The 26,994-nt window shown below is 35.0% G+C and overlaps 1 protein-coding gene across 1 annotated transcript; it reads right to left on the bottom strand.

Moving 5' to 3' along the window:
• Positions 1 to 174: 174 nt before the first annotated feature.
• On the bottom strand, positions 175 to 26,609 carry Wdr75 (WD repeat domain 75). Its single transcript, XM_047546843.1, has 21 exons — positions 26,487 to 26,609; positions 24,586 to 24,715; positions 21,445 to 21,510; positions 20,458 to 20,548; positions 17,750 to 17,874; positions 16,211 to 16,281; positions 15,129 to 15,248; positions 14,563 to 14,651; positions 12,280 to 12,438; positions 11,330 to 11,389; positions 11,126 to 11,241; positions 9,558 to 9,733; positions 8,411 to 8,568; positions 7,775 to 7,955; positions 6,814 to 6,908; positions 5,853 to 5,948; positions 5,053 to 5,222; positions 4,442 to 4,501; positions 1,273 to 1,419; positions 803 to 894; positions 175 to 412 (listed from the first exon to the last, which is right to left on the bottom strand). The coding sequence occupies exons 1-21, from the start codon at positions 26,570 to 26,572 to the stop codon at positions 208 to 210; spliced, it is 2,493 nt and encodes an 830-aa protein (XP_047402799.1). The 5' UTR covers positions 26,573 to 26,609; the 3' UTR covers positions 175 to 207.
• Positions 26,610 to 26,994: the final 385 nt, after the last annotated feature.

Below are 26,994 nucleotides of genomic sequence, written 5' to 3'. Positions count from 1 at the left end.
CCTATTTTATAATACTAATATGTGATTCAAAATAAAAAATATGTGATGGAATATATATAGCAACTGTAAAGCATGATGCAAATTAAAGGTTCACATTACCAATTTTTAAAAATATAAAGCCTGTAAATACTTAATATTTTATTTTAAGAAGAGAAACAACATTAAAAAATACAAAGTACAACCTCCCACCCCACCCACCTCCAAGGCCTAAAGAGCAGCTATCCAGCTGTAGTCCACTTTCCTTAATTTCCTTAGTTCTTTTTCTTCGGATTTTGACAACTGATGTAAAATGTCTTCTTCCAAACCTGTGTCATTTGTAACCTGGGCCTTTTCTGTAAAATCATTTTCTTCACCTGAATCATCACTTTCTTTTTCTTCTTCCATATCTATATCATCAGGAATTTCTTCAGCACTTGAATAATAACAGAAGATGTAAACACCATTAGAAGTACTACTAAGTAATAACAATGTGCTTATTTAAAGCACCTATGTAGAAATATAATCATATACAGTGAATGAAAAATCTTGCTACTGAGTGCACTTTAAAAATTAGGGGTTATTAGAAAGAGAACAGGTGAACTTATAAAATGTGTGATTTAAAATTAGATATTGAATCCTTACACACACAAACAGAACATCCTTTTTGAGTTATTTTCAATGTATTGGACTTAATAATCCTATATTCTTACCTATATTTTAAAGTTAAAGTAAAAAGAAAAGTACAGTGGAAGAATATTATAATAAGGAATAATACAGACCATCTTGTAATAGAGAATAACAAACATTTTAAGAACTACTTTACCTTTTGGTCTCTTTAGATAGTAATAATGAATTTATAAACATGGAACATAGGAAAGAAGCAGAAGGCAGTACATGGGCTGGAGTGTGAAGAAGCTGGAATGAAAAACAGAAAAACAGGGTTTCATTTAAGAATATCCGTCGGCACAATCTGTTCCTTCAGAGTCCTTAGTATCCTTTGCTGTAAATACCAAGAGTCAAAAACAAAAAGTCTCTTCCCACAGAAAAGCCAAACCAAAGAAAAAAACATTTCTACCTTCCAATATTTAAAGCAAACCCCATCTCCTTCACCCCCGGTGGAGGCCAAAATAATCCCAAATCCTAAGGTTATATAACTTAGTTTGGGTATTAACACTGTATAGTATAGAAGTGATTATTCAAAAGTGATTTGTAACAGATTGTACAAAAATGTCAATTTAAGGTGCTGTAATGGATTTTATTGATTTTACATGGTTTGCTCAACTAATTTCTTACCTCATTAACTGCAGGTATGTTCTCTGTTAAGGGCAGCTGTACCAGTTCATTCTCTAATGTTTCATTTAATTTTTCATCCTGTTGTTGCCTGTGCTTTCCCAATATGAAATAAAATGGGGTTGTAGGAAGACTTTCTTCTGTTAATAGCTGTAAAGATTTAAGAAAAAGGGAAATTATCTGAATAAAAAGGGGGAACTCCTTTGACTATAGAATCATAAAATGTCTGGCATGGAAGCAATTTTAGAAGTTATTTAGCATGTCTCATAGGTAAAGCAACGGGCCTCGTATCCCACTTACTACAGGAAAAGCTAACAATGGACACTTAGATGACATATCCAAACAGGTATGTATTACTGCTTCTTTGCCTAATCCTACAAAAAGTACAAAAAAGGGTTTCTAAGGGTAGATGCAAAGAGACAGAGAATGGGGGAAGAGGCCTGGATAATAACATGTTGAAAGGATGAAGCAGATTGAAGGACAATAACTTTTAATAGAGCCGAGAAAGCAGAATTTAAGCTGGCAATGAAACAGTCAAGAAACATCCCAATTCACAGCAGAGTACCATAAACGCAGGAGAATCGGTACCAACTGTATCTATAAATAATAGTGAAAGCAGGGCTAAACGAAACAGATGGGTTGGTGGAAAGTTTATTGCAGAAGTCCTCAGATTCCCATATCTCCTCCTAAGTCCCAACAGAGGGCTCAAAGTATATTCCCTGGAGAACAACAAAAGTATGTAGACTGGGGGTGGGCAGGTGGTATCCTTTTCATAGCTGGAGACAGTTTTCCTTCACACAGGGGAGTTCTCAGAACACTGGCAAACAGGTTTAAATCCTTTAGGCAAGATCTTTTTTTTTTGGTACCAGGGATTGAACTCAGGGGCACTCGACCACCACTGAGCCACATCCCCAGACCTTTTTGTATTTTATTTAGAGACAGGGTCTCACTGAGTTGCTTAGTGCCTCACTTTTGCTGAGGTTGGCTTTGAACTCTTGATCCTCCCACCTCAGAATTCTTAGTGGCTGGGATTGCAGGTGTGGGACTCTGTGACTGGCCAGGCAAGATCCTAAGGAGAAAAATTTTGACTGTGTAATTTGACCAGCCTAAGAGAAGAAAACTCAAAAATAATGACATTAGAGATTTCCTCAACAAAATAGTTTAGCCAGATGACAGGGTTCACAGTGTCAGAGAGTTTTCAAACAGATGCTTATGCTCAAATCTAAAAATAAGAGCAGACAGTGAAAAATGAAAAGACTGAAGAAAACCTTAATATGAAAGATAGCTAACCAAATAACTGAAACAAAAATCTGATGAAACAGACCATGCAAGAGGGAGAAAAAGATCCGATGATAAAAGATGAGGTAATTCCCCAGAAAATGGAAAGAAAGCAGGCAAAAATAAAGTTATAGCACTATTCTAGAAGGCTCAGTACTAAATAATAGAAGACCCCAACGAAGAACATAGAAATGAGTGCTGGTGGGTGGGTAGTAATTAATTCCTACTTAGTTCTCTACTCAAAACCCTAAGGGGTTCTAAGTTTCATTCACAGGAAAAGCAAAGTCTTTTCAATAAGATCTACCTCGATTTCTCTATTGATTGCAAACTACCCTTCACTTACCCTCTTTTACTATATTCTTCACCCCATCATAATTCTTATTACCTTCTAAAAGTATTACATATTTTACTTACTCAATGCTTGTTGTTTAGTTGTATATCTCCCTGTAGACTATAAACACCCCAAGTTTAGAGACTTGCCTATTTTGTTCACTAGTGTACTGCAGGGGTCTAGAATAGTTCCTGCCATGATGATCAACAAAAAAGTTTTTGAATAAATTCAATGAATTGTGGAGGAAAATAAACAAGCCAAGGAAAAGGATCAAAGAATAATAACGATATTGGACTTGGAGTAACACCAGAATCTATAAAATAATGGAAAAATACCTCCAAAATGCTGAAAGAAAATGATTTTTAACTTACATCTCTTCTCAACCAACCAAATAGGAGATAATAAAACACTTCCAAACATGCAAGGTCTTAAACTTACCTTCCCTTTACCAAAAGAATGTGCTTTACCAAAATAAGAGTGTAACCAAAGAAAGAGGAACACTGTGGGAGCTAATAAGGTAGAGGTACAATGAATCCCCCAAATGATGCCGAGTCTGTACACTAAGATGACTACCATGAGACTGATCTATGGAGCAATCATTCCAGACTGAAAAAAGCCAGAGGCTTTTGCAGATATTTCTTCATGATTTCAAAGAATATCTAATGGGTCTGAAAACACTGAGAGAAGACATATATAACTTGGATAAAGTTGGGGGTTGAATTAGGTGAAAAGTAGAACTGAAAAAAAGAGGCAATTATTATTGCCAGAGAAAACAAAGAGTTGATCACAAAAGGAAAGACACTCTGTGTATGATTAAGTAGCTTAGCTATGAATTTTATTTACAAGGTTATGATAACAAGTATGGACCTGACCAACTGAAGACTCATCAATAATGGGAAAATTAGGGGGCAGGTAGGGGAAATGTGTTTTTGTGTATATGCAAGGAATGGTGTGAAAAGTCAAGATTTCAGCTTCAACAGATTTAATGGATCAGTTAATTGATAATACTAAATCTGAAAAATCCAGAATTAGTGGCATAAAAATGTTTTTGAGAGATATACGGTTAAATGAAAACTTCGACTAAAAGAGTCGGGGGTGGTTATCTTTATAGAAAAAGGCAGTAGCATACACAAGATTTTTTTTTTTGTAAGAAGATTGTAGTACTATAGTTATCCTTCAGTATCCATGGGGGAATTGTTCCAGAACCCTCTGAATCTGAGGATGCTCAAGTCTCTCATATAAAATGGCGTAGTATTTAAATATAACCTATGCACATCTTCTCATATGCTTTGGCATTTTTTTTCCTGAATATTTTGATAGAGAATTGGTTGACTCCACAGATATACACATAGCCCATGGACATAATGGCCAACTATATTTGACTTTTTAAATCACAAGCCTATCTTATTGACATTTTAAATTAAACCAACCCCAATTTATAAATGTATGTTTTAAAGTTCCACCTTACGGTCAGATGAAACATTTTTTTCAGACTGGATTCTAAAAGATAACTAGCTTTATAGGGAAGCAATGCAGCCTGCACCTTGAATGGTTAAAACATACCTGTTTGCTTGTTGGTGTGAGTTTTTCTTCTGGAGACTTTGTACTGAATGTCAATAAGCTCTACAAAGAGAGATCAATGAATGATGTGAAAAATCAAAAATTGTACAGTGCAAATCTAAATAAGGTTATGCAAAGTGTTAAAAAATGAGGCTAGTCTTTCAAATATATATATATATCTGCCCACAGCGAAGATTTAAATTTGTTTAATAACCTTGTGAGAGTTATAAGATTGTGTTCTGGGAGAGATTGAAGAATTGGTAATGAAGTAAAATTCAACTGATAGCTGAAACTTAAGCCACCATTTTTTAAATGGCAAATCAAATACTCAAAAGAAAAATGAACCAAAATAAAACAACTTCAAGTATTTTTGTTGTCTTTTGTTTTTTGTGCCACAGAGTTAATGCAGTACATGTTTAAAGAGCCTCAAAGTTCAAAGGTGTGAGGGTAAAGTGGTATTAAACATTCACAGGTTATTTCTTTTGGGAAATAAACTTTTAATGAAACTATTCCATCTAGAAACAAACACACCAATAGTCATGGGCTGACAATTTCTCTCTAAAACTGCAGGTACAAAGTGTTCACCTTTGGTGGGGGGCGGGGGGGTCAGTTACCTGTGACTTTGTTAGGAAGTAAAACTGGGATCTGTTCAGCCACTGGTGAGCTTCTGAGTTGAACAACTCAGGGACATCTCGTGGAACAAACACTCCCCACTGGACTTCCTCTCTGGAGATATTTTTTTGAATATACAATGGCCTTGGCTCACTAGGCTTAAATACAAACACTAGAGGGAAAAAAAAAAAAAGACAATGACATTTTGCCTGCAAAAGTTAGCTCTAACCTCAGACTGGTAGACCACACTAATTCTGGGACCCACCCCATTGAGTAAATGGCCCAGCTCAGGACTGTCTTAGGTTTTGATTCAACAAATATCTACTGAATGCTTACTATGTACCAAGTAGGTTGGGAATGAGGACTATGAACCTGAAAAAGAGAAAAAAGGATCCCTGTTCCAGAAAGCTGGGGCTACTATAGAGGACAGATACAAAAATTTTATTGAACTACTTTGTCTGGAGTACCAAAAAGATGTATGTAGAAGTTGTTTCAAAAGCATACAGGACATTTAAAACTTGTTAGGGGAGTGGGAAATGCACCAAAGGAGTGAGGCCTCTTGAATTTTGCAGACTGAGTGCGACTGGCCTGTGGAAAAACAAGGGATGTACTGGAACTCCCCTACAATTAAGTCTGAATTTATATGTGATGTTGGAAGAAAGGAGAGGTTGGGTCTCAGGCAAAATGGCTTCAAATGAACATCTGATCTGAAGGCAAGTTCATTTCAAATTATATTAAAGACACTAAAACAAAATTTAGGTAGTAGATTCCCTTTAATTATCAAAGCATAGTTTGTACTTACAGTCTGAACCCTCTGAAGACTGAGAAACTGCAGCAATATTCTCTGAATAAGGATCAGATTCCATAACTCTAATATTTAATTTTGCACTCCATTCCACTGAAGGGAAAAAAGATGATTTACTACTAAGAACAGATTTACCAAATCTATTTGAAGTACATATTCTTAATTGATGGTCTTATCAGGACAATCTTCTACTAGGTAGAAGCATTTTATGCTTCTAATTGCCAGTGTAGACACTTATCTGTGAAGGGGTCTACTGAAATGGGGAACAGGAAGCAGAGAAATAAAATGGAACTTCAGTATTTCTTCCATATACTACGCATTTTTCTTTCAATGATTCTTATGAAATAGTTATTCTTTCATTGATTCTTATGTCTTTGTGCTTTTGCTGCTGCTAAATGTGGGTTACCCAAAGTCACCACAAAGAATATCACATTGATTACTAAACAACTACCATATCTTCCATACTCTCTAATGAGTAAAATGGCACTGAATTCACATTTATTAGGATTATACCAGAATACACTGAAATTTCATACTGTCAGATACTGCAAATTAATATGCATTCAAATTAGTAGAAATATTCCTCAAAATGTTAAAGGGATGAAGAATATAGAGGACAACAAAAGTCTTATACCTTGAAGACAGTAGAAAAAAGTGAAGATAACAGTACCTAATTTATTGATAATTGATAAATTAGGTGGTTTGTAAGTAATCTGTAGGCCTACCCCTCCAAATTTGGTGGCAAAATGTGTCATGCAAAACATTCTATAACATCTAGGTAGAATGACAAAGTTTAACAACTTCCTCTATGTTTTTTTTTTTTTTTTTTTTTGGTGGTACTGGGGATTGAACCCAGGGCGTTGTGCTTGCAAGGCAAGCACTCTACCAACTGAGCTCTATCCCCAGCCTCCTCTATGTGTTTTTTCAAGTCACTTTAGAGTAAAAAAAATAATCTTACATGCACAACTGAGCAGATTCCAACAGCAAAGAATGCCATCTTCAGTTCCACCAAGAAGATACTTTGAACATGTCAATCTCCCAAAGCAAAGGTGTCTAAGTTAAAACCAAAAGGAAGTTAACATTTAGTTACAAAGGGCTGCAGATTTCCAAACACTGAAGTAGTTTAATGCAATGTAGATTTTTAAGGAGACGCATATGCTTATAATAATCCTGAAGAAAAAGGGGAATTACGGAAGCAGAGAGCTGTGATATGGTCATCATGTGGCATGCTAATCTTTTAGGGAATATAAATGGAAAGGTTTGCTTTAGGGAAAAAGGTTTGACGATCAATTCTCTAAAATATGTGTAGTACAGCAACCAACACAAAAAGAAAATGTATGTAAAAATATACCAAGTCACGTAACTAAACACTCTATCTTATGTTCTTTACCAAAAAGAAGGAAACTTGTAATTTAAATTCCGAAGAAAAGTTTTACACAGGAAATTCAGAATCAGATATGTTGGGAATTAGAAACAATTTTATTAGCTATATGCCATTCTGTCCTCATGCTGAAAGAGGACAGAAGTAAATCAGAAGACACTTTGATTTTCTCCTGTCCTTCTCAGAAAAGAGTGAGTCTGAGTAACAAAATTTTTATGGGAATACAGAGAAGATGAGCATGGTTTAAATCCACTGAGGCTTAAATGTAGCTTCTATTATCACACAGCAAATCCATGGAAATGTTTAATACAAAGAAAACAATTTGCAGGATTAAATATTAATCCTGATTTCAGAAATGTTGGCATATAGTTCACACAGTCAGAATTTTTAGCTTTCCAACAGTTTAGTTAGCTGTTTGCCTCCTGACTTATAAGCCATCTTTAGAGAAAGTCTAAAGTTTAAATTTACTAAGGTTTAAAGAAATACTTAAATAAATTTTTTAAAAAAGTACTACATGCTTCCCAAACAATTTACCTACCTTATTTTCCCAGCCCGTTGGCAAAATGTACATTTAAGTTCCCATGTTTCCGAGTCCCATATGGTGACTATTTCCTCAAAACTAACTGCTAGTAAAGAACCATCTTCGGAGAAACAACAATTGGTTGCTTGATATTTATGATAGCTACCCACAAAGTCACAGGTCCAGCCAACAGCTTTCTCTGTGGAAATAGAAGCCATAATGTTCAATAATGGCATTAATGCTATATAACCTTATAGGAACATTAAGGGTTAAGAAACAAAGACAAAACAAACAAGTCTATTCCCCACAACTTCTTTCAGTTATAAGTGCTATAAAGCATTGAATAATTTGAAATTTATGTCTCTTCCTAGAGACTTTGATCTCCCTCTAGTGGAGTGGAGAAAGGACTAATGGCAAAAGCTCTCTGTACTATAACCCTCTCAACTAAATAGCACACTATTAAGAATGTCATTTTAAAAGTACGGATTTTTGGGGAAAGCCATGTAAAAATCTCTTAAATCTACTAAAATTAAGCAATATCCTAAACAATTTCTATTTCCAAAAACAGAAAAATGTTCTCCTGAAATGGATATGAGACAAAAATACCAATTCTTAAAACTGTATACTCTTTGAACATACTCTTCAGTTACTTACTGTATATATCGGAATCATCTGTTAATATCCACACTTTGAAGTAACCATCTTTGCTAGCAGTAACCAAGGTGGGGTTTTCAGATTTTTCTGCATTACGGAAGCAGAGAGCTGTGATATGGTCATCATGTGGCATGCTAATCTTTGTGTTAAGAACAAACCTAGTAGGAAAAAAACCCACAAATTTATTTTCTCATCAGGACAATATGACATATTGTCATGACTCAGAGAATGTCTTACATATTGTACATTTTACAATAGCTTCTTTAAAAATGTAACTGATAGATTACCACATAGAATTAGAATTGAGTCTGCTTATTCAGGATACAGAGATCTAACACAACACCTGTGTCCTTGTGTGTCTTATGAGTATAAAATAGGGAGTTCCTCACTCATAGTCCAAAGTCTACTGCATGAAACTCTAGAAAAACTGTATAGAAACTAAGACTATCTAGTTTTAAAAAAAGGTTAAAAAATTCAATGTGTGTGACAGATCCCACTTGTAACAAGAAAACATTCAAACTGCCTTCATCTTTATTTACTATCTTCAGTCACCCAAACTACCTTTCAAAGTTTGTTCCCAGTTTAAGAGGGGAATGATTTAAATGAAATATATGCTAGTCTGTGTTCTAAAAAAAAATCGGGGAGGCACAATGTCATGATTTTTAAAAAGCACAGTTACAAGAGGGGTGACTAGGGACAATCACTTAGTTGGGGCCTGTTTCTTCACTTGTAAAATGTGGACAAACAGGCCTATCTATAATGTTCTTTTGAAAATTAACAAGATAATGGGTATAAAAGCAATGAACCTAATTTTTGGCACACAGCAAGGACCTGATAATTGGCTGTTAAAGCCAGTGATTCCTTGTCTAATCACAACATGCATGCTACCCTCCACCTCCACCTCTACCCTTTTACCCAAGGAAGGTGGCATGATGTTAAGGAAGAGCAAGGGAACTTGGCAGACATCAATGCTTTCTCAGAACAGAAAGCTTAATTAAAGGCTTATTAGGAGAATAACAACTCTCTGATATCTCTAAATCTAAAACTCACCAAAATGAAACATCTTGAGGTCTGATAATTACAACCATAAAATAAGAATCAAATAATTCATATTCTAAATTAATAGGTAGCTCTAAGGTAATATTACCCTTGGGTTTTCTTATTATACATCCACAGTTTCATTTGCAATTCAAGTTCAGTTTCCTTTTCTTGTCGTTGTTCCACTGTTGCAAGCCAGTTACCATAGCAGCCAAATGCAGCCTTTGTTAGTTCAATTTGGATCAGACCGTAATCATTGATATATTCTTGCTGTATAATATCTAACTGAAGGGTTAAAAAAAATCCAAAATGTTTATTAATATATAAATGTTAAAGCATGCAAGGCATGATTAACTATATCTAAGATAACTGCCACAATCTAAAGTATTAAGATTTTTAGATAATGGGAAAAATAAACCAATTGCTACCTTCTACATTAAAATTGCCATTAAAAAGGGGAACACATTGTACAGTATTAATTTGGTAGTGACTATCCTTCAATGACCTTGATAAATTAGTGATGACTAAGACCCATTATATGATTCAACAAAACCTTTAACCTGTAAGAGTGCTTTTCTTTAAAAGAATAAATAGTTTTACATAAAATCTCCAGGTTATCACTAGAAATAAAAGAGAAGAAAGAAACTTATAATCTTTAAGAAACATAAATAATAGTTCAAGTAGGCCATCATTTTATTTACAATTAAAAAAAAAAATCCCATTTCCTTGCTTATTTACTAAGTAAATAAAGTGGCTACTACAAACAAGTTGAACATTCTTTATCATAACTGCTTGGGACCGGGAGTGTTGTGGACCTCAGATTTAGTTTGAACTTTGGAATCTGTGAATATACATAATGATATATCTTGGGGATGGGACCCAAGTCTAAACATGAAATTCATTTATGTTTCATATGCATCTTATTATACACACATTCTGATGGTACTTTTAAACAATATTTTTAGTCACCAGCATTGTGATGCAACCTGTCACAGGAGGTCAGGTATGGAATTTTCCACTTGTGGTACTGTGTCAGGACTCAAAAAGCTTCAGATTTTGGAGCAGTGTGAATTTCAGCTTTTCAGGTAAAGGATTATGTGTACTAACTGCCCACTATTTTCAGGCATTGTACTAGATGTGGGGTTATTAATAGGCTTTCTTTTTTGAGGGGTTTAAAAGACACAGAGAGAAAGGGATTAAATGACAGAAATCTATAATGAGCACTGCAGAGCACAATGAAAAGGTAGGATATATTGATCAGGATTATAAAGTGTTCCTCTTTAATCTATACTGAAAATTGAATCTTCAGTATATGAATGACATCGTTTCACCATAAAGCAGATATAGATTTGTATCGCCAATCCACATGTTCTCATTTCCTTATCCTTGTGACTCAAAGGCACAGATGTGTGGGACAGCTAACTGCAGTGCATTCTAAAGCAAAATAAAATAGAAAAAGAGAGCATGTGTAAGAGTGCCAACTGACTTCCATGTAATCTGCAATGGTGACCTCATGAAAACTATGCTTTAAACAATTGAACTAGTAACCACAGACAATACTATGTTCAAGTATACACAGGCACAGAATCATGAAACTATAAATAAATGACTTGATCCCGGTGGTACTGTAAAGAACTTTCGTTAGTTTTATGACCAGTTAATGGATCAAAATCTTACATTGTATAATTGCTTATCACTCTGGAGAGAATAAAACTGCAGGTGACCAGGTTTTCCATTCAAAACTAAAGCTTTAGTTCTTGGGTCAATCATCATACCAGTAAAGATACTCCTATCTATAAAAGAAGTGATAAACAAATTGAAATCAGAGAAACATGCACTGTTAAATGTACACAATTCCAAATTTAAGGGATGCTGCAGTACCTTTCACCAGGCCTTGAATTACTGCAGATGCATCAAGGTTTCGGTGAATGACTACTATCTCTATGGGTAAAAGAAAAAGAAACATTTAAATATGAGTAGGTTGGAACTTTGAGGTGAAGAAGTCATGTGAATTTATATCATTTTGAAATATGCCAGAATACAAAATAGCTCAGTAAGTTCAATTAACTCAATATTAGTATAAATCAGGACTATATTTGAAATTTAGCTAAAAAATCTAGAGTGGGGATGGGGGCTTTTGTTACAGTCTAAGTTCTACAAACTGTGCCTATGAACATATGAAGTGTTAATTCAGACACTACACTTATCAATAGTATGCCTTCGCCATTCCACAAGTACATACTACAGAAAAGATAGTTATCTTTGAAATAAGTCATTCCACTAATGGGTTGCTCAGTTACATAATAATTCGAAGGGAAAGAAAGCAATGGGCTATCAGATTTACAAGGAAGGAGGCCCTGATCTAGGCTGAGTAGTAACAAGATGAACAAAGTTTGGAAGAATAATGAGACAGTCCCTATTTCTGTTAGAATTCACAGGACTACTATACTGAACTAATGACTATACAAAAGAGAACTGAAGAGTATTCTTTTGAATGGCATAGTATTTATGAAAGCACCAATGCCCATTTGAAACCCTCCTTTTACTTCCCCACATCATCCCACTCTAAGATTTTAAAAATATATAAGTGGCGTAGCAACAACCAAATACCCTTAACTCTCCATTTTCATAAAAATAATTCTAAACGTGTTAGTTTCTGTTGGCATGTGGAGGTAGAGACAGGTGGGGAAAAGAGGAATAAAAGAAAAAAATGCTTCTTAACTCTATATTATCCTTAATTAGTTTAAGGTCTCTATTTTTCCTTCCTATAGAAGCTGGTTGATTTATGATATTACACAAATTGTACTTCCTCATAATAAATTTAGGCTTACTGTTATCAGAGTGAGAAGTACAGAACAAATCTCCTGCAGGTGAGACGGAAATATGTTCAATAGTAGATCCTAGACGAGGGAGAAACTCTTTGTTTTTCTCTGCCGCATCACGCCATTCCACAAGTACACACTCACGCCCGCCACTCAGCAGGCTGGTGCCTTTGCATTCATCCAAAGAAATTAAAAGAACAGTATATTTGGGGGAAAACGGAAAAAAATAATTAATACTTTTAGTTTTCTTATCAAACTAGAGAAATAAAACTCTTTAGAAATACAAGTGTCATTATTTTCTAATTTTGTTTTATCATTTTTAAAGTCTCATTTTAAATTGATCAAGTAATTATACAAATTATGGTCTACAATGCAATCCATATTTGTATATATAATATAATGATCAAACCATGGTAATCAGCATATCTATCAACTCAAACATTTACCTTTTCTTTGTAGTGAAACATTAAAAATCTTTGAAACACACAATACATTATTACTACCTGTGGGCACCCTATTGTGCAAAAGAGGAAATAATCAAACGGGCAAAGAAACTACCCACAGAGAAACTATTTGCAAACTCAACATCTGGATAAGGGGTTGGTTAATATCTAGAATATGTAAGGAATTCAAACAACTCAACAGCAAATAATATGAATGAAAATGGGCAAAAGACCTGAATAAACATTTCTCAAAGAAAAGCCATACAAATGGCCAACGGATATATGAAAAGATGCTCAATATCACTAATCATCAGAAAAATGCAATCAAAATCACTATGAGATAGTACCTCCCTCTATAGTTAGAATGGTTATTATCAAAAAGACAAAAGAAAATAAATGCTGGTGAGCTGAAGAAAAGAGAACCTTTACACACTATTGGCTGATGGGATCGTAAGTTTTTAAATATAGTCATTATGGAGGAGAGTATGGAAGTTCTTAAAAAAATCAAAATTACAATATGACTCACCAATACTACTACTGGGTACACATCCTAAAGAAATAAAATCAGTATGCTGAAAAGGTTATAATTTACTAGGTTTGATAACAAATATAAAACTTAGGTTCAATGCGGAATTTGATTAAGCTGTGTCCATACTACAAAAGCCACAAGAAGGACTGTCTTTTTATTACTTAAATGTCAATGGCTTCCAAGAGAAATGATCATTAGGATAATGCTCACATAAAGTCTATACTGTATGCTAATATATGCACATAATTGGTTCTTTCCCTGATTTAGGCAGAAGCTATAGCAAAAGAAGCTATAAAGAGGAAGGTGAGAAGAAATGAATTTGGGTTAGGAGGGAATAAAGGCAATGCCTTGGACATGTACATGTACGCACACTAGTGCATCACTCTTTAGTATTCTGGGGAGTGTGTGGAAAGGAGAGTAAAGAGTACAGTTTTAATCTGTAGGGTTAATTCTTCTTCATTCTCTTCTAATCTCAGTTTTCATGTCACAATAGTACTCCTGCTGTTGCTATTGTGTTAGGTGGGTTTTCACCTACATACACACTGGTTATTGTTCCCCAAATCCAAAATTTTAAGTAGGCTCAGGTTGCCTCAGATTTTCAGTGAGTTAAAACCAAGTAAACCTCTAAGGAACCTGAGTACATGGGGCCATCTAATACTTCTCCTGCCAGTCTCTTGTAAGACTCAGAAAGAAAAATTACTTCTTTGCCTTCTTGTTTTTCTGGTACACTCTACTTTTCAGCACCCTGTTATAGTATACTGACATAACTTGCTAAGAGTAACCAAATACAAAATGTACATTTTCATATTTCTATTGAAGACAGAATTTCAATAGGCATTTTCACTCATTATACTCTCATTATTTCCCTCATTATTTCACTCATTACACTCTCACACAACCCCACTTACTTCATCTGTAAAAGGAAAACTAATGACACATATTTCAGAGGGTCAAAATTAAATCAGACAAATGGATGTAAATACTAGCATCATTGTTTTGTGCCTGACAAACTGTAGCTAAGTTATGGAAAACAAGCACCTAGCTATGTAGACATACAATAAAGAAAAAAAGGGTAACATAACTTAAATAGGTTCTTTATGTTCCCAATAGACTTTGCCACAAAGGTACACTTTGGAATTCTGAAGGGCTCTGAAACTCAAAGTACACAGTACTATGTTGAGCAAAGCCCCAAACACAGGGATCATAGACAACTCTTTTTAATTCATTTGACCTACCTATGCAATTGTAAAACTCTTGGGACTATAAATGCAGTAAAGTAAAACACTATTCATACATATACTTTATTAAATTGGCACTTACCCGTCACCGAAAAAGCCAAATCCATAACCATATCATGGTGCCAATGTAAACAAGTGTATGTGTATTTCTTGTCATCATCAAAATTTCTCCTATTGAAGAAAACAAAATTCTTAACCATAGTTATAAACAATGGCATGCCAAATATAATGGATCATAATATCAAGCTTTCTGGTCTTAAAGTATAAAAAGTACACTTTTATTTCTAACCAGAGTCACTTCTACAAACAATATGTCATCTGTGGGTACCTTACTAGATATAGGTATTGTCACTCTTTCCTTTTAGGGTAAAAACTGACAGAAAAGTTCTCTTCAATAAGATGACTGTAGGCAACATGTAATTTTTCACTTTCCCTACAAACCCAAGGTTATGAATCATCGTAAAGTAGTTAAGTATGAAATGAAGACCATGGTAATAAAAGAAGTGGAGGATGTCAGCAAGCTTCTCTATAACCAGCAGTAGTTTTTCAGTATGGTCCTTTTTCCCTGACTCTGCGACAGCCCTGTTCTGCAGGACAATTATAAAACAGTATAAAAGTGACCATAGTGCTTTTCACGTGTTCACTGACCAAAGACGAATTTTGCCATCCATGTGACCAGATGCGATGCAGTCCTCCTTTGGGTGGCAGGCTACACAGGTAAAGCTGTTCTTAGCATGTTTTTTATTTCTTGATGATGACAGAGTAAACCTAGGGGGAAAAAATCTTCCCTTCATTATTAAAGTTTCCAGGAAGTGATGATGTAGATAAGTAAAAGGCAGTTCTAAGAATTGGAAAGTTCTTAGAATTCAATCAATGTCAATGTGGGATATTTCAAAGAACTTTTGATCAAGAATCAAGCATTCTGTTTTGTAAACATCTATTAATATATGATATAAACTCCAAGTGACTACTATTATCCTACCAAGATAACTTGCCTATGGGAGCTACTGACATCCAAGTGAGGAAGGCCAATACTTTCAGTGTCTTCTTTTGATTAGAGAACAGCTTACTGAAAAGCTACTTGCCATATATAGGCCATTCCCCACCCTTGAGCCAAGTATTTGTCTATCTTCTGGCTCTGAAGAGGTCAGGTTCCTTATTATATTGCAAAAAATTAACGAATGTTAATCTGAGCAGAATAAATGGGAAGACAGGACAGGGTTGAGGAGTGACTAGTCAGTCACTACTCATGCTTAGCACCAGTCTCTCTAAACAAGTCATCTTATTCATCTATCCCTACAACTCTATTAGGTATATAATATCTCCATTTTAAATACTTATTAATTTAAGTACACAGGGGTTTCAATGGACTAAATTTGATCCATTTATAAACCTAGGTATCCCAAAGTTTATATTCATACCTACAGCCATAAAATAGCAATGAGAATCACCTGGTAGTCATTTCAATCTACATCCAATTCTGAAAGCATGTATACAGACCAGAATTTAGGTGTATTGCATTGGGAATTTGGGCTGGTTAAAGTTTCCTAGGTTTTTATAACTAACATACCCCAAACCTACCCATGGTGGGTTAAAAACTCTACTGTACCTCGTGGTCTCACGGTCTTCAAATGTAGAACTAGAAGCAGTTTTGGTCACAGTTAATAAAACTGATATTATAACAAACTTTTCAATAAATAAGACAATACTAACAAAAAAGGAATTCTTACCTTGATGTTGTTTTCTTTTTGAAAAAATAAACAGACAAATAAAAGTCTCGTACTGCAGCAACATACTCTCCCTGTAGTTTTAGAGAAGATAACACTCACAAAAATAGTCAACACCCTTTAAGAGTATATGAACATAAAATGATACATTATGCTTTGGCTATAGAAAGGAAAATCTTAGTTTTGAAACAAGAAGAACTTAAGTATACAATCCTAAAACTAGACTCTCTAAAGTATAATGCTTTAAATATTTTTTCCATTAAGGCATAATTTATATATAGCAAAATGCAAGATTTTACATATAGGTATGTCCATATAACCACTACCACATTCAAGATCTGTAGTATTTCCTTCAACACAGAAATGTTCCATCTTCTTTGGTCATTCCAAATGTTCCCACCTCCATCAGCAACAACTCATTTCTATCACCATTGCTTATTTCTGTTGGTGTTTGGACTCTTTTGCTCAACTTCATCTTTTTGAGGTTAATCCACACATTTATATTGGTGAATCACATTCTACTAAATAAAAGCATATCATAATTTGTTTGCTAGTTGATGAATATTTAGTTTACATTTTGGAGCTATTATGAATAATAATCATTTCTATACATATCCTTTTGTGATCATGTTTTCATTTTTCTACCTAAGAGGGGAATGATTGGGTAGGGGTATTTAGTTTTGCTCTATCTTGCCAACATTAGCAGTTCTAGTGGATGTAAAGTGGTATGTTGCCATGGTTTTAATTTAACCATAATACTGAAGAATGATGACTTAATAACGTAAAAAAGAATTTTATCTATTTGGAAAAATTCATCCTTTTCATAAGAATAACAAAATAATGCTACAAAACTTAAGGCTAAAGAAACATGCCATTACAGTGATGTCCAGGGTCTTTGGGTGGTATATGATTTCAAAATAATGAAGTAATTACTAACAGGGCTTGGCTAATTAAATCGATACATGAACTACACACAGTATTTCTGGAAAATATTTTAGTATGAACTTATGCTACAATGTTAAGTGGGGAAAAAAAAGGCTAAAAAGATTTCTGATCCTGATTTCTTTTGGGAGAAGTTATTTCACATAAGTGAAAGAAAAAAATCTAGAAAAGAAGACCTTAAATATCACTAGGGAGATTATAGATTTTCTTTCTTCACTATATTTTTCTGTAGTACCCAAGTTATCCTTAATGGGATTATTAACTGTGGGTAGAGAGGTCATATTTTCTAAAGGCACACAGTTTAAAATGAAATAATTTAAGTAGCTTACATGGGACAGGCAAAGAAATACAGTACAAACAGCAAACTGTTATTTTTGGGAAAATGAGAGGTTTACAAGGGCCATAGAAGAGAATATAAAAAATAAGGACTATCCTAAAGAACAATACCATAAATAAACATTAAAGCAATGAAACAGGTTTCTAAGTTAATACCAGAATACAATCACTGAGGCAACATAATAGCATCATAATATAAAATATGGAGACTGCAGGAAAAAGAAATTTTATGTATACAGCACAAAACCAGCAAAACCAATTTACCTCATTTCCAAAGGCAATGCACTTCGGTGACTGGTTTATGTAATCCAAAACAAAAGACAGCTCCTTGGCTTCTACTTCCTGGCTTGATGATTTTGGCAGTTTCACTGAAACCAGCTGAAATATATCTAGCCAAAGGAAGCTATATTATTATAAAGCATCTTTAACAAGAGTGAACATGATCACACTCGTTCATAGGAAACTGATAAAGCATCTCTAACAAGAGGGAACATGATCACTGATTCATAGGAAACTGATAATCAGCACTCTAGAATGTTAAGATTATAATCATTAACTATCTTGAACAAAATGTACCTTAGACTCTTTGTTTAAATATACAAGTTTTAAACCAAGTCTAATTCCACAACTTACACACATACATGCCCAATAAGCGGAAATAATTATGTCTTATACTGGTGCATTCTACATTCTAAAGTACTGAGCTGAGGTTTAAAATGGAGATGAAATATGGATACTGTAGTAATGAACTGAGCAGCCAAAAGCCATCTGAGCCATCTGTGAGAGCTTTCAGAAATGCTATGGGTTTACCACAACATTCTAATAGGATAAAATCTCCTTTCCAGTAATATTGACATATTCCTTATAGGCCTTTAAACTTTCTTCTTTTTTTACACTCAAAGAAAAAGTCCTTCCAATTATCTACAAGGCAATATGTAATATATTCTCCTTTGGCTTGCCCCAATTTAGTCTTTCTGCTATTCTGTGAACACATCATTAATGCTCTAGAATTTGATTCTCCAAAAGAGCTAAACATAGCTTTCTCTTCTTCCTCTGGGGACCTTCCCTGAACACTTACTTAATACATTTTCCTTCAACACTGACTATTCCCCACCCATGCTTATTTTTCTTTAGAACATCTAATTCTACCATATAATTGATCTAGCCAGTTTACTGCTAGGATTTACTGTCTGCTTTGTTCAGTGCAAGCAGAATGGTAGATGCTCAGTAAGCTGTTAAAAGACTATATTATATTTAAGTCAAGAAATAAAACCATAAAAGATAAAATATAAATACAAGATTAACTTGTTTTTAAACCAGGGAGGGATATTCCCATATGACTTATAAAATTTTCTATCAGAGACTATGGTTTGGGGCTATGGAACACAGATAACACTTATGTATCTGTTTATTTAATAGATTTATATAACAGATACCTAGATTTTCATATGCTGGGTACCTATAATGTGCCCAATACTGAAGAGTAGCACTTGATCCTACTGTGAATGGAATTCAGATTAGATTATGGTATTTGAAATTGCCACAAACTCCAAAAGGCTAATGACCAAAATCAGTAGCTTTTTACCCTGCCTTGCACATGAGGTACAACTGGGGAATTTTTAAGCAAATACTTAGGTCTCTTCACAGAGAATCATAATATTTAATTCTTTGGGAGCTTTTCATGTGCAGTCAAAGAATCACTGGTCTTACAGATATGTATAACAAGTTTGCTATAGTTATTGGCAACTACCCTTTCAATAGGGTATCCAGGTGAGTATAGAAGGTGGTTATCAAATCTTGGTGATGAGTAGAATTATATCTGCAAAGATATTAAAAATGCAGATTCCTAGACTATATCCCAGATCTAGTGCCACCAAACATCAGTGAGAAAGATCAGGAATCTGAATGTGGACTGACATAATCCACAGATTTATACATGACAAGAGTGGAATCTTTGAAGCAGTTATCTGAGAAGGTGGCACAATCTTTTAAAAATGTAGCTATTTTCAGAACATATTTTGAATATCCTTTAGAGATAGCTTATCAGCCCCATAAAAAAACTAAACTTACTGCATCCTATTCTTTCATGCCACATTCTTGATACAACTCATTACCAGATTTGGAACTAAGCAATTTTTAACTAAAAAATAAGATTTAGCTGTTATAGTTTTGATTATTTGGGTTACTTAAAAGCCTGTGATATAACTTATGAATGTTTCAGCAAAAAAAAAAAAAAAACAAAAAAAAAAAAACCAAAACAAAATCTAAACAAAAACGTGGTAGAAAGGATTCACTTAGCTAATAAATCTTGAAACAGTCTAGCCTAACAGTCTACCTTAAAAGCTCCTTTGTACCTCTAATTCCGAATATAACTTTTCTGGGAGGATACCACAGTGTATTCTTGAATTTGGTAATAAGAAATTTTCCTTGGATATATTATTCATGTCAATAGTCTATTGATTCAAATTCTCTGATAAAGAACAATTATTTGCACTAATAATATTCCAGGAATTCCTAAAACACTTGATTCATGGAAGTTTCAATGGAATAATGCTCCAATGATAGTAAAAATATAATAATAATTCAGTCTATCAATGGCTTTTATTATCAGCCTATTTTCTATAATGATTCAAGACCAACAAGTAGGCATTCCATAACAAATAAAAGAATAGTGATGGTTAAGCATGACAGATTTAAATTCTAAGAAGACAAAGTCTAGCCTGCCTTTCAAAACAGTTTTAAAATTTGAGTTCTGAAGTCTATTATTACAACCAAGTATAATCATTCCCTCACTGATACTTCAGAACTGATAGCCTTCTCAAATGAATGCAATGATGACAAAGGTAATTTAAATTTCAACTCCAAAAGACGGTTAGCTTCAGATTAAAACCAAAATGTTAAATTTTAAGGAACTGTAAAATGTAAAGAGTCACTCAATGTCCTATGAAAAAAAAAAGCTTATTGTACTATACCTGGTTTTTCTTTATTTATTGTAACAAAGACAGAATCCTCAGCATGGGCAAGAGTAAAGAGGGCATGAAGTTTATGTCCAACAATGAAAGTCTGAAAGATAAAAAGCATCATATTGTTTACTATCTGTTTCCTCTAGTAGAACTTCAAGTTCCACAGGGCAGGGATTTTTACCTGGTTTGCTTGCTGCTTTATTCCGACACATGCGGAATATCTATCTACAGAGAACAATCAATACATATTTTGAATAATTTTGAATATTCTACATATAGATCTACTTAAGTCTTTAGTGGTTATATAGTATTCTATTATAGTTCTAAGTAACATCAAGGTTATATTTAATTTTTTTCTACCACAACAATATTTTTAAGCACTATGTATAAAAACCATTATTGTAATGAGAAATTCTTTTTGGGAGTTGCTGGAAAAAATGTATTTTCAGTTTTACACTAATTGATTACATAATTACAATTTTACATAATTGATTATGTAAAAAGTAACCGTTTCTCTACATTTACCTATCAATAGAATTTTTTCCATGTACAATTTGTCTAAACTGATAGGGAAAAATACCATTTGTTTTAATTTACTATTCAAATTATTAATGAGATTAAGCATCTCTTCATGTTTATTAATTATTTGTATTTCTTCTTTTGTTATTTTATATATTTCTCACCTATGCCCATTTTTTTTTCTATTGGGTTATTAGTTTTTCCTTATTGGCTTGGGAAAAATTTATTTTTTGTGTGTGTGTGTATGTGAGAAAGTATTTTTTGTAAATACTTTCTCCCAGTGTTTTTACTTGCCTTTTTGTCTTGGAAACTTATACAATTTTTATATAGTCAAATTTGTATTTTTTAAATGGTATAAACTTCATGACTTGTTCAAGAAGTTTCTGTAAAGATTAGACCTTCTAGAAAAAAACAATATGTCTGTTATTATCTTGTCATACCTTTTTCATAATGAAAACTGAAGCTCATTCCATTTACCTTTATCAAAATGCCATCTAGATAGTCCCACAGTTTAATTGTGCCATCAAAGGAACAAGAATACAGCTAAAAGGTAAAAATAGTACAAAACAGATTAAAAATAGAATTCCATTAAGATTTCAATGAATAATTAAGAGCTGATACAGAAAGCATTTTCTGTTCATTAATTAGTTCACTATTAACCTTAAAGAGGTGAAGTTTACACAGGTTGAACATTCCTAATCTGAAAACCCAAAATCCAAAACTTCTTGAGCACCAACATGATGCTCAAAAAGTTTCAGACTGGAGCATTTTGGTTTTGGGTTTTTGGATTAGAATACACAACCAGTGAAGTTTATGAAAATATTCCCAAACTCCAAATTCTAAAACACTTCTGGTCCCAAACATTTCAGGAAAAGGACACTCAACTTATATTGCTTCTTCAAAATAGACAATCTTGTCACAACCCTCTGGAGAAAGCAAATACTTATTTTCAAGTTTTAACTAAAACTGAAAGAAAAAACCTGTTTTAAAGAGGGACATGATAAGATACTGAATTATGAAAAGTATTCAATTTTTCTCTATTTCTCCCAGAGCTCAGTCCCTTTTCATTAGATGCACTGCTTTTAGCTTACACAAGTATTCAAGGACTGCTTCTCAAATGACTGGACAATGTCCTATTATTAAAAAAAAAAAAAAAAAAAAAATTTCCAGCCAGGCACGGGGTACATGCCTGTAATCCCAGTGGCTTGGGAGGTTGAGGCAGGAGGATTGTGAGATCAAAGCCAGCCTCAGCAAAAGTGAAGCACTAAGCAATTCAATGAGACCCTGTCTCTAAATAAAGTACAAAATAGGGCTGGGGATGTGGCTCAGTGGTTGAGTGCCCCTAAGTTCAATCCCTGGTATCCCTTCCCTGCGAAAAAATTTCTAATCCATCAAGGATCAATATTCTCATTAAATGCAACTGAAATTATTATGCACTTGGATGCTGTGGCATTGTTAACGTGCTATGAAGTTTATGGCACTCAATTTCCATACCATCTTATTGCAGACTGATAACCATACTTCAGTGGCACCAGAAGGCCTTAGTAATACATGGGTTTATTTTTGTCTCAGTGGACTCAGTTTTACTAAGATTTTGTTTTGTTGTTATTGCTAAGTGAAAATACCTGGTTAATAAGATTTATTAAATAATCAAGTTTTCTGAAGGAAAGTGGTGATTTTAGGATTTCTGCAAATAGGGACATAAATTCAGAGAATAGGAAAAAAAATGATAAAGATAGACAATCTATTCAAGTAAAATAATTATATTAAATAGAAAATGTATATCACAATTACTACATATCAGAATCATAAATATAGATCAGTGAAATAAACAAGTCTAACATACATTATCAAAACAAATACTGTGACTCCTAAGTTTATGTAATCTCTGCCCTCCAACTTCAACCAACCCTACTGATAAAACTGACCTCCTCATACTTAATTTTAACTCTCAGTGACCTGAAACGGAACTTTTATGTGATGTGTATTTTTTTTTGTTTGGCTATAAAGCTTAGTAATGCATACTTCACAAATTTCAATTTTTTTTTTATTGTAAACAAATGGGATACATGTTGTTTCTCTGTTTGTACATGGCGTAAAGGCATACCATTTGTGTAAATTTGTCATAAATTTACATAGGGTAATGTTGTTTGATTCATTCTGTTATTTTTTCCCTTCCCCCCCACCCCTCCCACCCCTCTTTTCCCTCTATACAGTCCTTCCTTCCTCCATTCTTGCCCCCCTCCATAACCCTAACTCTAACCCTAACACTACCCCCTCCCACCCCCCATTATGTGTCATCATCCACTTATTAGCGATATCATTCGTCCTTTGGTTTTTTGAGATTGGCTTATCTCACTTAGCATGATATTCTCCAATTTCATCCATTTGCCTGCAAATGCCATCATTTTATCATTCTTTATGGAGGAGTAATATTCCATCGTATATATATACCACAGTTTCTTTATCCGTTCATCAATTGAAGGACATCTAGGTTGGTTCCACAATCTGGCTATTGTGAACTGAGCAGCTATGAACATTGATATGGCTGTATCTCTGTAATACGCTAATTTTGAGTCCTTTGGGTATAGGCCAAGGAGTGGGATAGCTGGGTCAAATGGTGGTTCCATTCCAAGTTTTCTAAGGAGTCTCCACACTGCTTTCCAAAGTGGCTGCACTAATTTGTAGCCCCACCAGCAATGTATGAGAGTACCTTTCTCCCCACATCCTCGCCAACACCTGTTGTTGCTAGTATTCTTGATGATTGCCATTCTAATTGGGGTGAGATGGAATCTTAGGGTGGTTTTGATTTGCATTTCTCTTATTACTAGAGATGTTGAACATTTTTCCATATGTTTGTTGATTGCTTGTAGATCTTCTTCTGTGAAGTGTCTATTCATTTCACAAATTTCAATTTTAACCAGAGAATATTTTTTGTCATTACAAACTTCAAGTGATACACATAAAAATATATTTTTGTCAAACCTTCAAAGAACAGGATAAAAAGTGTACCTGGACCCTGCAAAAAAGTTACTTAACTTTCATTTTTAAGAGTAGCTCATTTAGTTTTGGAAAGAAAAGATCCATGTTATTTTACATCCTACTTCTTTTTTGATAATGCAGTGAATGGCAATGCAAATTCATTTTAAAATCAAGCAATAACTTACAACTTGGCTGTGACTAATCCAGAAAAAGGTACTTGTTAAAAACTATTGCAAGAGCAAAATATCATTGAGATAAATTTTAAGTAGCTTCATTAAAAATTGAGAACAGAAAATACCTTTGGATATTCACATTGCTAATGCTATAAGAGGACCCAAGCTCCACAATCAAGAAATTCACTTGTGTCTAAATTCTAGAATTCTAGAAACTCGTATAGCCAAGAACATCCATCTCAAGTTTACATCTATTAAGCATCCTGTGGATTAAACGGTCACAGAATACACTATGGGCAATGTAGTTTTAGCTGAGATCCTACTTTCATAACTAAGAATAATACCCTGAAACAGAAAATCAACAGATATTTCCTTGATCATAACTTGGAAAGTTTCCTGTCAAATTTAACTCAAAATTTTCTGTCAAAGGTCAAGGTTAAGATATTCAGTTATGAAACAGTACCTGCAGATGGTTGTTGGGGTTAAGCTGGATTCCAGTCACTAGATTTCTGTGCCCCTGCAGTATGTGCACACACTCTTCTGTAGCTGTGCTATAGACTTTAACAAAGTCCCCAGAGACGCAGAAAATATACCTGGAAAAAAGAAAAATAAGTTATACCACCTCCTCTATAGGTAGTATAGTTTTCTATGGTCCATTACCAAAATTACATGCAACAGAGGTTTCTTTCAAAGTTGTTTAAGAACTATATATTCAAACTTGTGTGCTATTTAAGTCTATGGGGACATCTAAGACTGAGTCATTCATGAACTCAGATTAATGAAGCCAATGTCACATTTCTTGCCTGTTCACAGATAGAGGCTACATAGAATCATTCTGCAAAACAGCTTAACTAAGTTGCCTGTTCATGAAGTGGATATAGATACTGTTATTCAAGTGTATATCAGCTATTGCTCTTTATAATTCTGCTAACATCAGTATATTCCTATGTTCTTAAATTCTCCAAATGCTGAATCAAAGGCTCTGCTGTAGTTGGTGAGGTCCAGGTCTTTTTTGTATAGTAAAGTCACTTTATGTCAGTTTTTTTCCTTGTTGCTGACATGCTGGTTTTACTTTTGTCCTTCTGGATTTGTGGCTTTCTCTCAAGTAGTAGAGGCAACTTAACTACGAAAGTGGATAAGCTGGGGTAAGTTTTGTTTGACTATTTTTATAATAGCTATTACCCATACGATAAAGTGCAGAAATATATATTGAATAAAATGAATAAGATGTCGAAACAGTACACAGAAGAAACTGGATACTTGCATATGGTTCTGAGGAGGCAGAACCTGGTGACAACTTCTTGAAGCTCTGATTGGTAAGAAAAATGTCAACAAAGCCCCCAGAACTTGTAAAGACAAAGCGTTTGATGTGTATTTGTATGTGTGTGTGTGAGCTACTTTTCTTATACATGCTTTCAACAACTACTTGCCCTGTACCTATAGGTAGAATATTGTGGGGGTGTGGGAATACAGACTTATAGTCTGTATTCTCTTCTAAGGCAGAAAGGATTTTTACTATCACTCCATTCCTAAGTGATTTTTAGACTTATTCTTAATACAATGTCACTTACTGATGATACAATGTAGCAAAAATGACAGTTGACACTGGGCCATAACGTGCCAGGCATTTTTGTAGAGGTTTTATATGCTTCAAAGCATGAATTCTTCTCAAGAATCCCACCAGAGGTAGATTACTAAATATTATCCCTAGTTTACAGATGGGAAAATAGAATCAGAGAGTAAGAAACTTGAAAAGGTCCCACAATATAAGAATCGAATATCAAACCCAGAGTTTGGTTTCCAGATACACTGAACCCCAGAGGGACTCTTGGGTGTTTCTCATACAGAGTCTAGTATCAGTTTTAATGCAAAGTTCCAAAATCGGTTGGCATATAACTTTCGTGGGGGGTGTGTTGTGTGTGGGGCGGGGACAAAGCTGAATCCTTACAGGTTTAGTAATTCCCAAACACTATTCTGTACGAAAGAATGGGGATACTCTGGGTTATTGCACGGGCCTTGACAGTGTGCACACACTGCCACGCCTGGACCATTTTCCAGCCGCTCCAGCACCCAGCCGATTCTAAACATGTGGACCCGCCTCCGGGCCCATCAATCCACCGCAGGTCAGTGTCCAGGGAGGGGAGGAGCACCCCGCCTGTAGTGCAACAGGCACAGGGTCTCGAGGTCCCACTCCTCAAAGGCATTGGAAACCTCTCGAATGCTCTAGGGGAGCTGGCACACGCGCCCCTCCAAAGAGCCCAGGTCGGCCAGCTGCGGGGTCCGGACCCGTCTGACAGTTCGTTCTCCAACCCCCAGAGGGCTCATGGCCCTCAGCCGAGTCAACCACGCGCGGTGCCCCCATACTTAGAATCCGCAGAGAACACAGCTCTTCTAAAGTTCAGCTCACTACCACCACAGTGAACCACGCGGATGCTCTCCTCCTCCACCATCTTCGCGCAGACGCAGGAACTGCGGACCGCTGGCCCCACCCCGAACTTCCTTCGCAGAGCTGGATCTGGGGCGTGTTTCCCAGCCCACAGCGCCCACCCACGGGCTCCTCTAGGCCCGAGACTCTATGGTAGCACCCCAGCGTCTGCGCAGCCATCTTTTGTGTGGGCAACGTCAACCCGAGACTTGCAAAAAAGGTAAAAGCAAAACACGAAGACAGTGAATTTATGTGAGCCATCTCTACACAATTATTTAGTACGTAGACATTTCCCTCCGGCTTTATCAATCTGACTCTTATAGGTTCTGTCAGAAGCGGAGGGTGGCCCACTATATGTCACGTGAGCCCATTCCTCCCTCAGAACGCCTCTTTTGTAACTGGTTCGGGCGCTGCGAGATGACGCAAGCATCCCGCGCCAACTGGTTC

This window comes from Sciurus carolinensis, chromosome 3, assembly GCF_902686445.1.
Source record: "Sciurus carolinensis chromosome 3, mSciCar1.2, whole genome shotgun sequence".
NCBI lineage: Eukaryota > Metazoa > Chordata > Mammalia > Rodentia > Sciuridae > Sciurus > Sciurus carolinensis.
Note: the sequence above shows the minus strand (reverse complement) of the source record. Positions and strands in the feature narration are given on the sequence as shown.

What these genes read in the sequence shown, in the direction of transcription:
- Wdr75 (XM_047546843.1), bottom strand. Translation starts at nt 26,572, where the DNA reads ATGGTGGAGGAGGAGAGCATCCGCGTGGTTCACTGTGGTGGTAGTGAG. An exon ending in GCATTGCCTTTGGAAATGAG is followed by an intron (nt 16,282 to 17,749) that starts GTAAATTGGTTT and finishes CTAAAACTACAG; the next exon opens with GGAGAGTATGTTGCTGCAGT. An exon ending in TATAATAAGAAAACCCAAGG is followed by an intron (nt 8,569 to 9,557) that starts GTAATATTACCT and finishes TTTTCCTACTAG; the next exon opens with GTTTGTTCTTAACACAAAGA.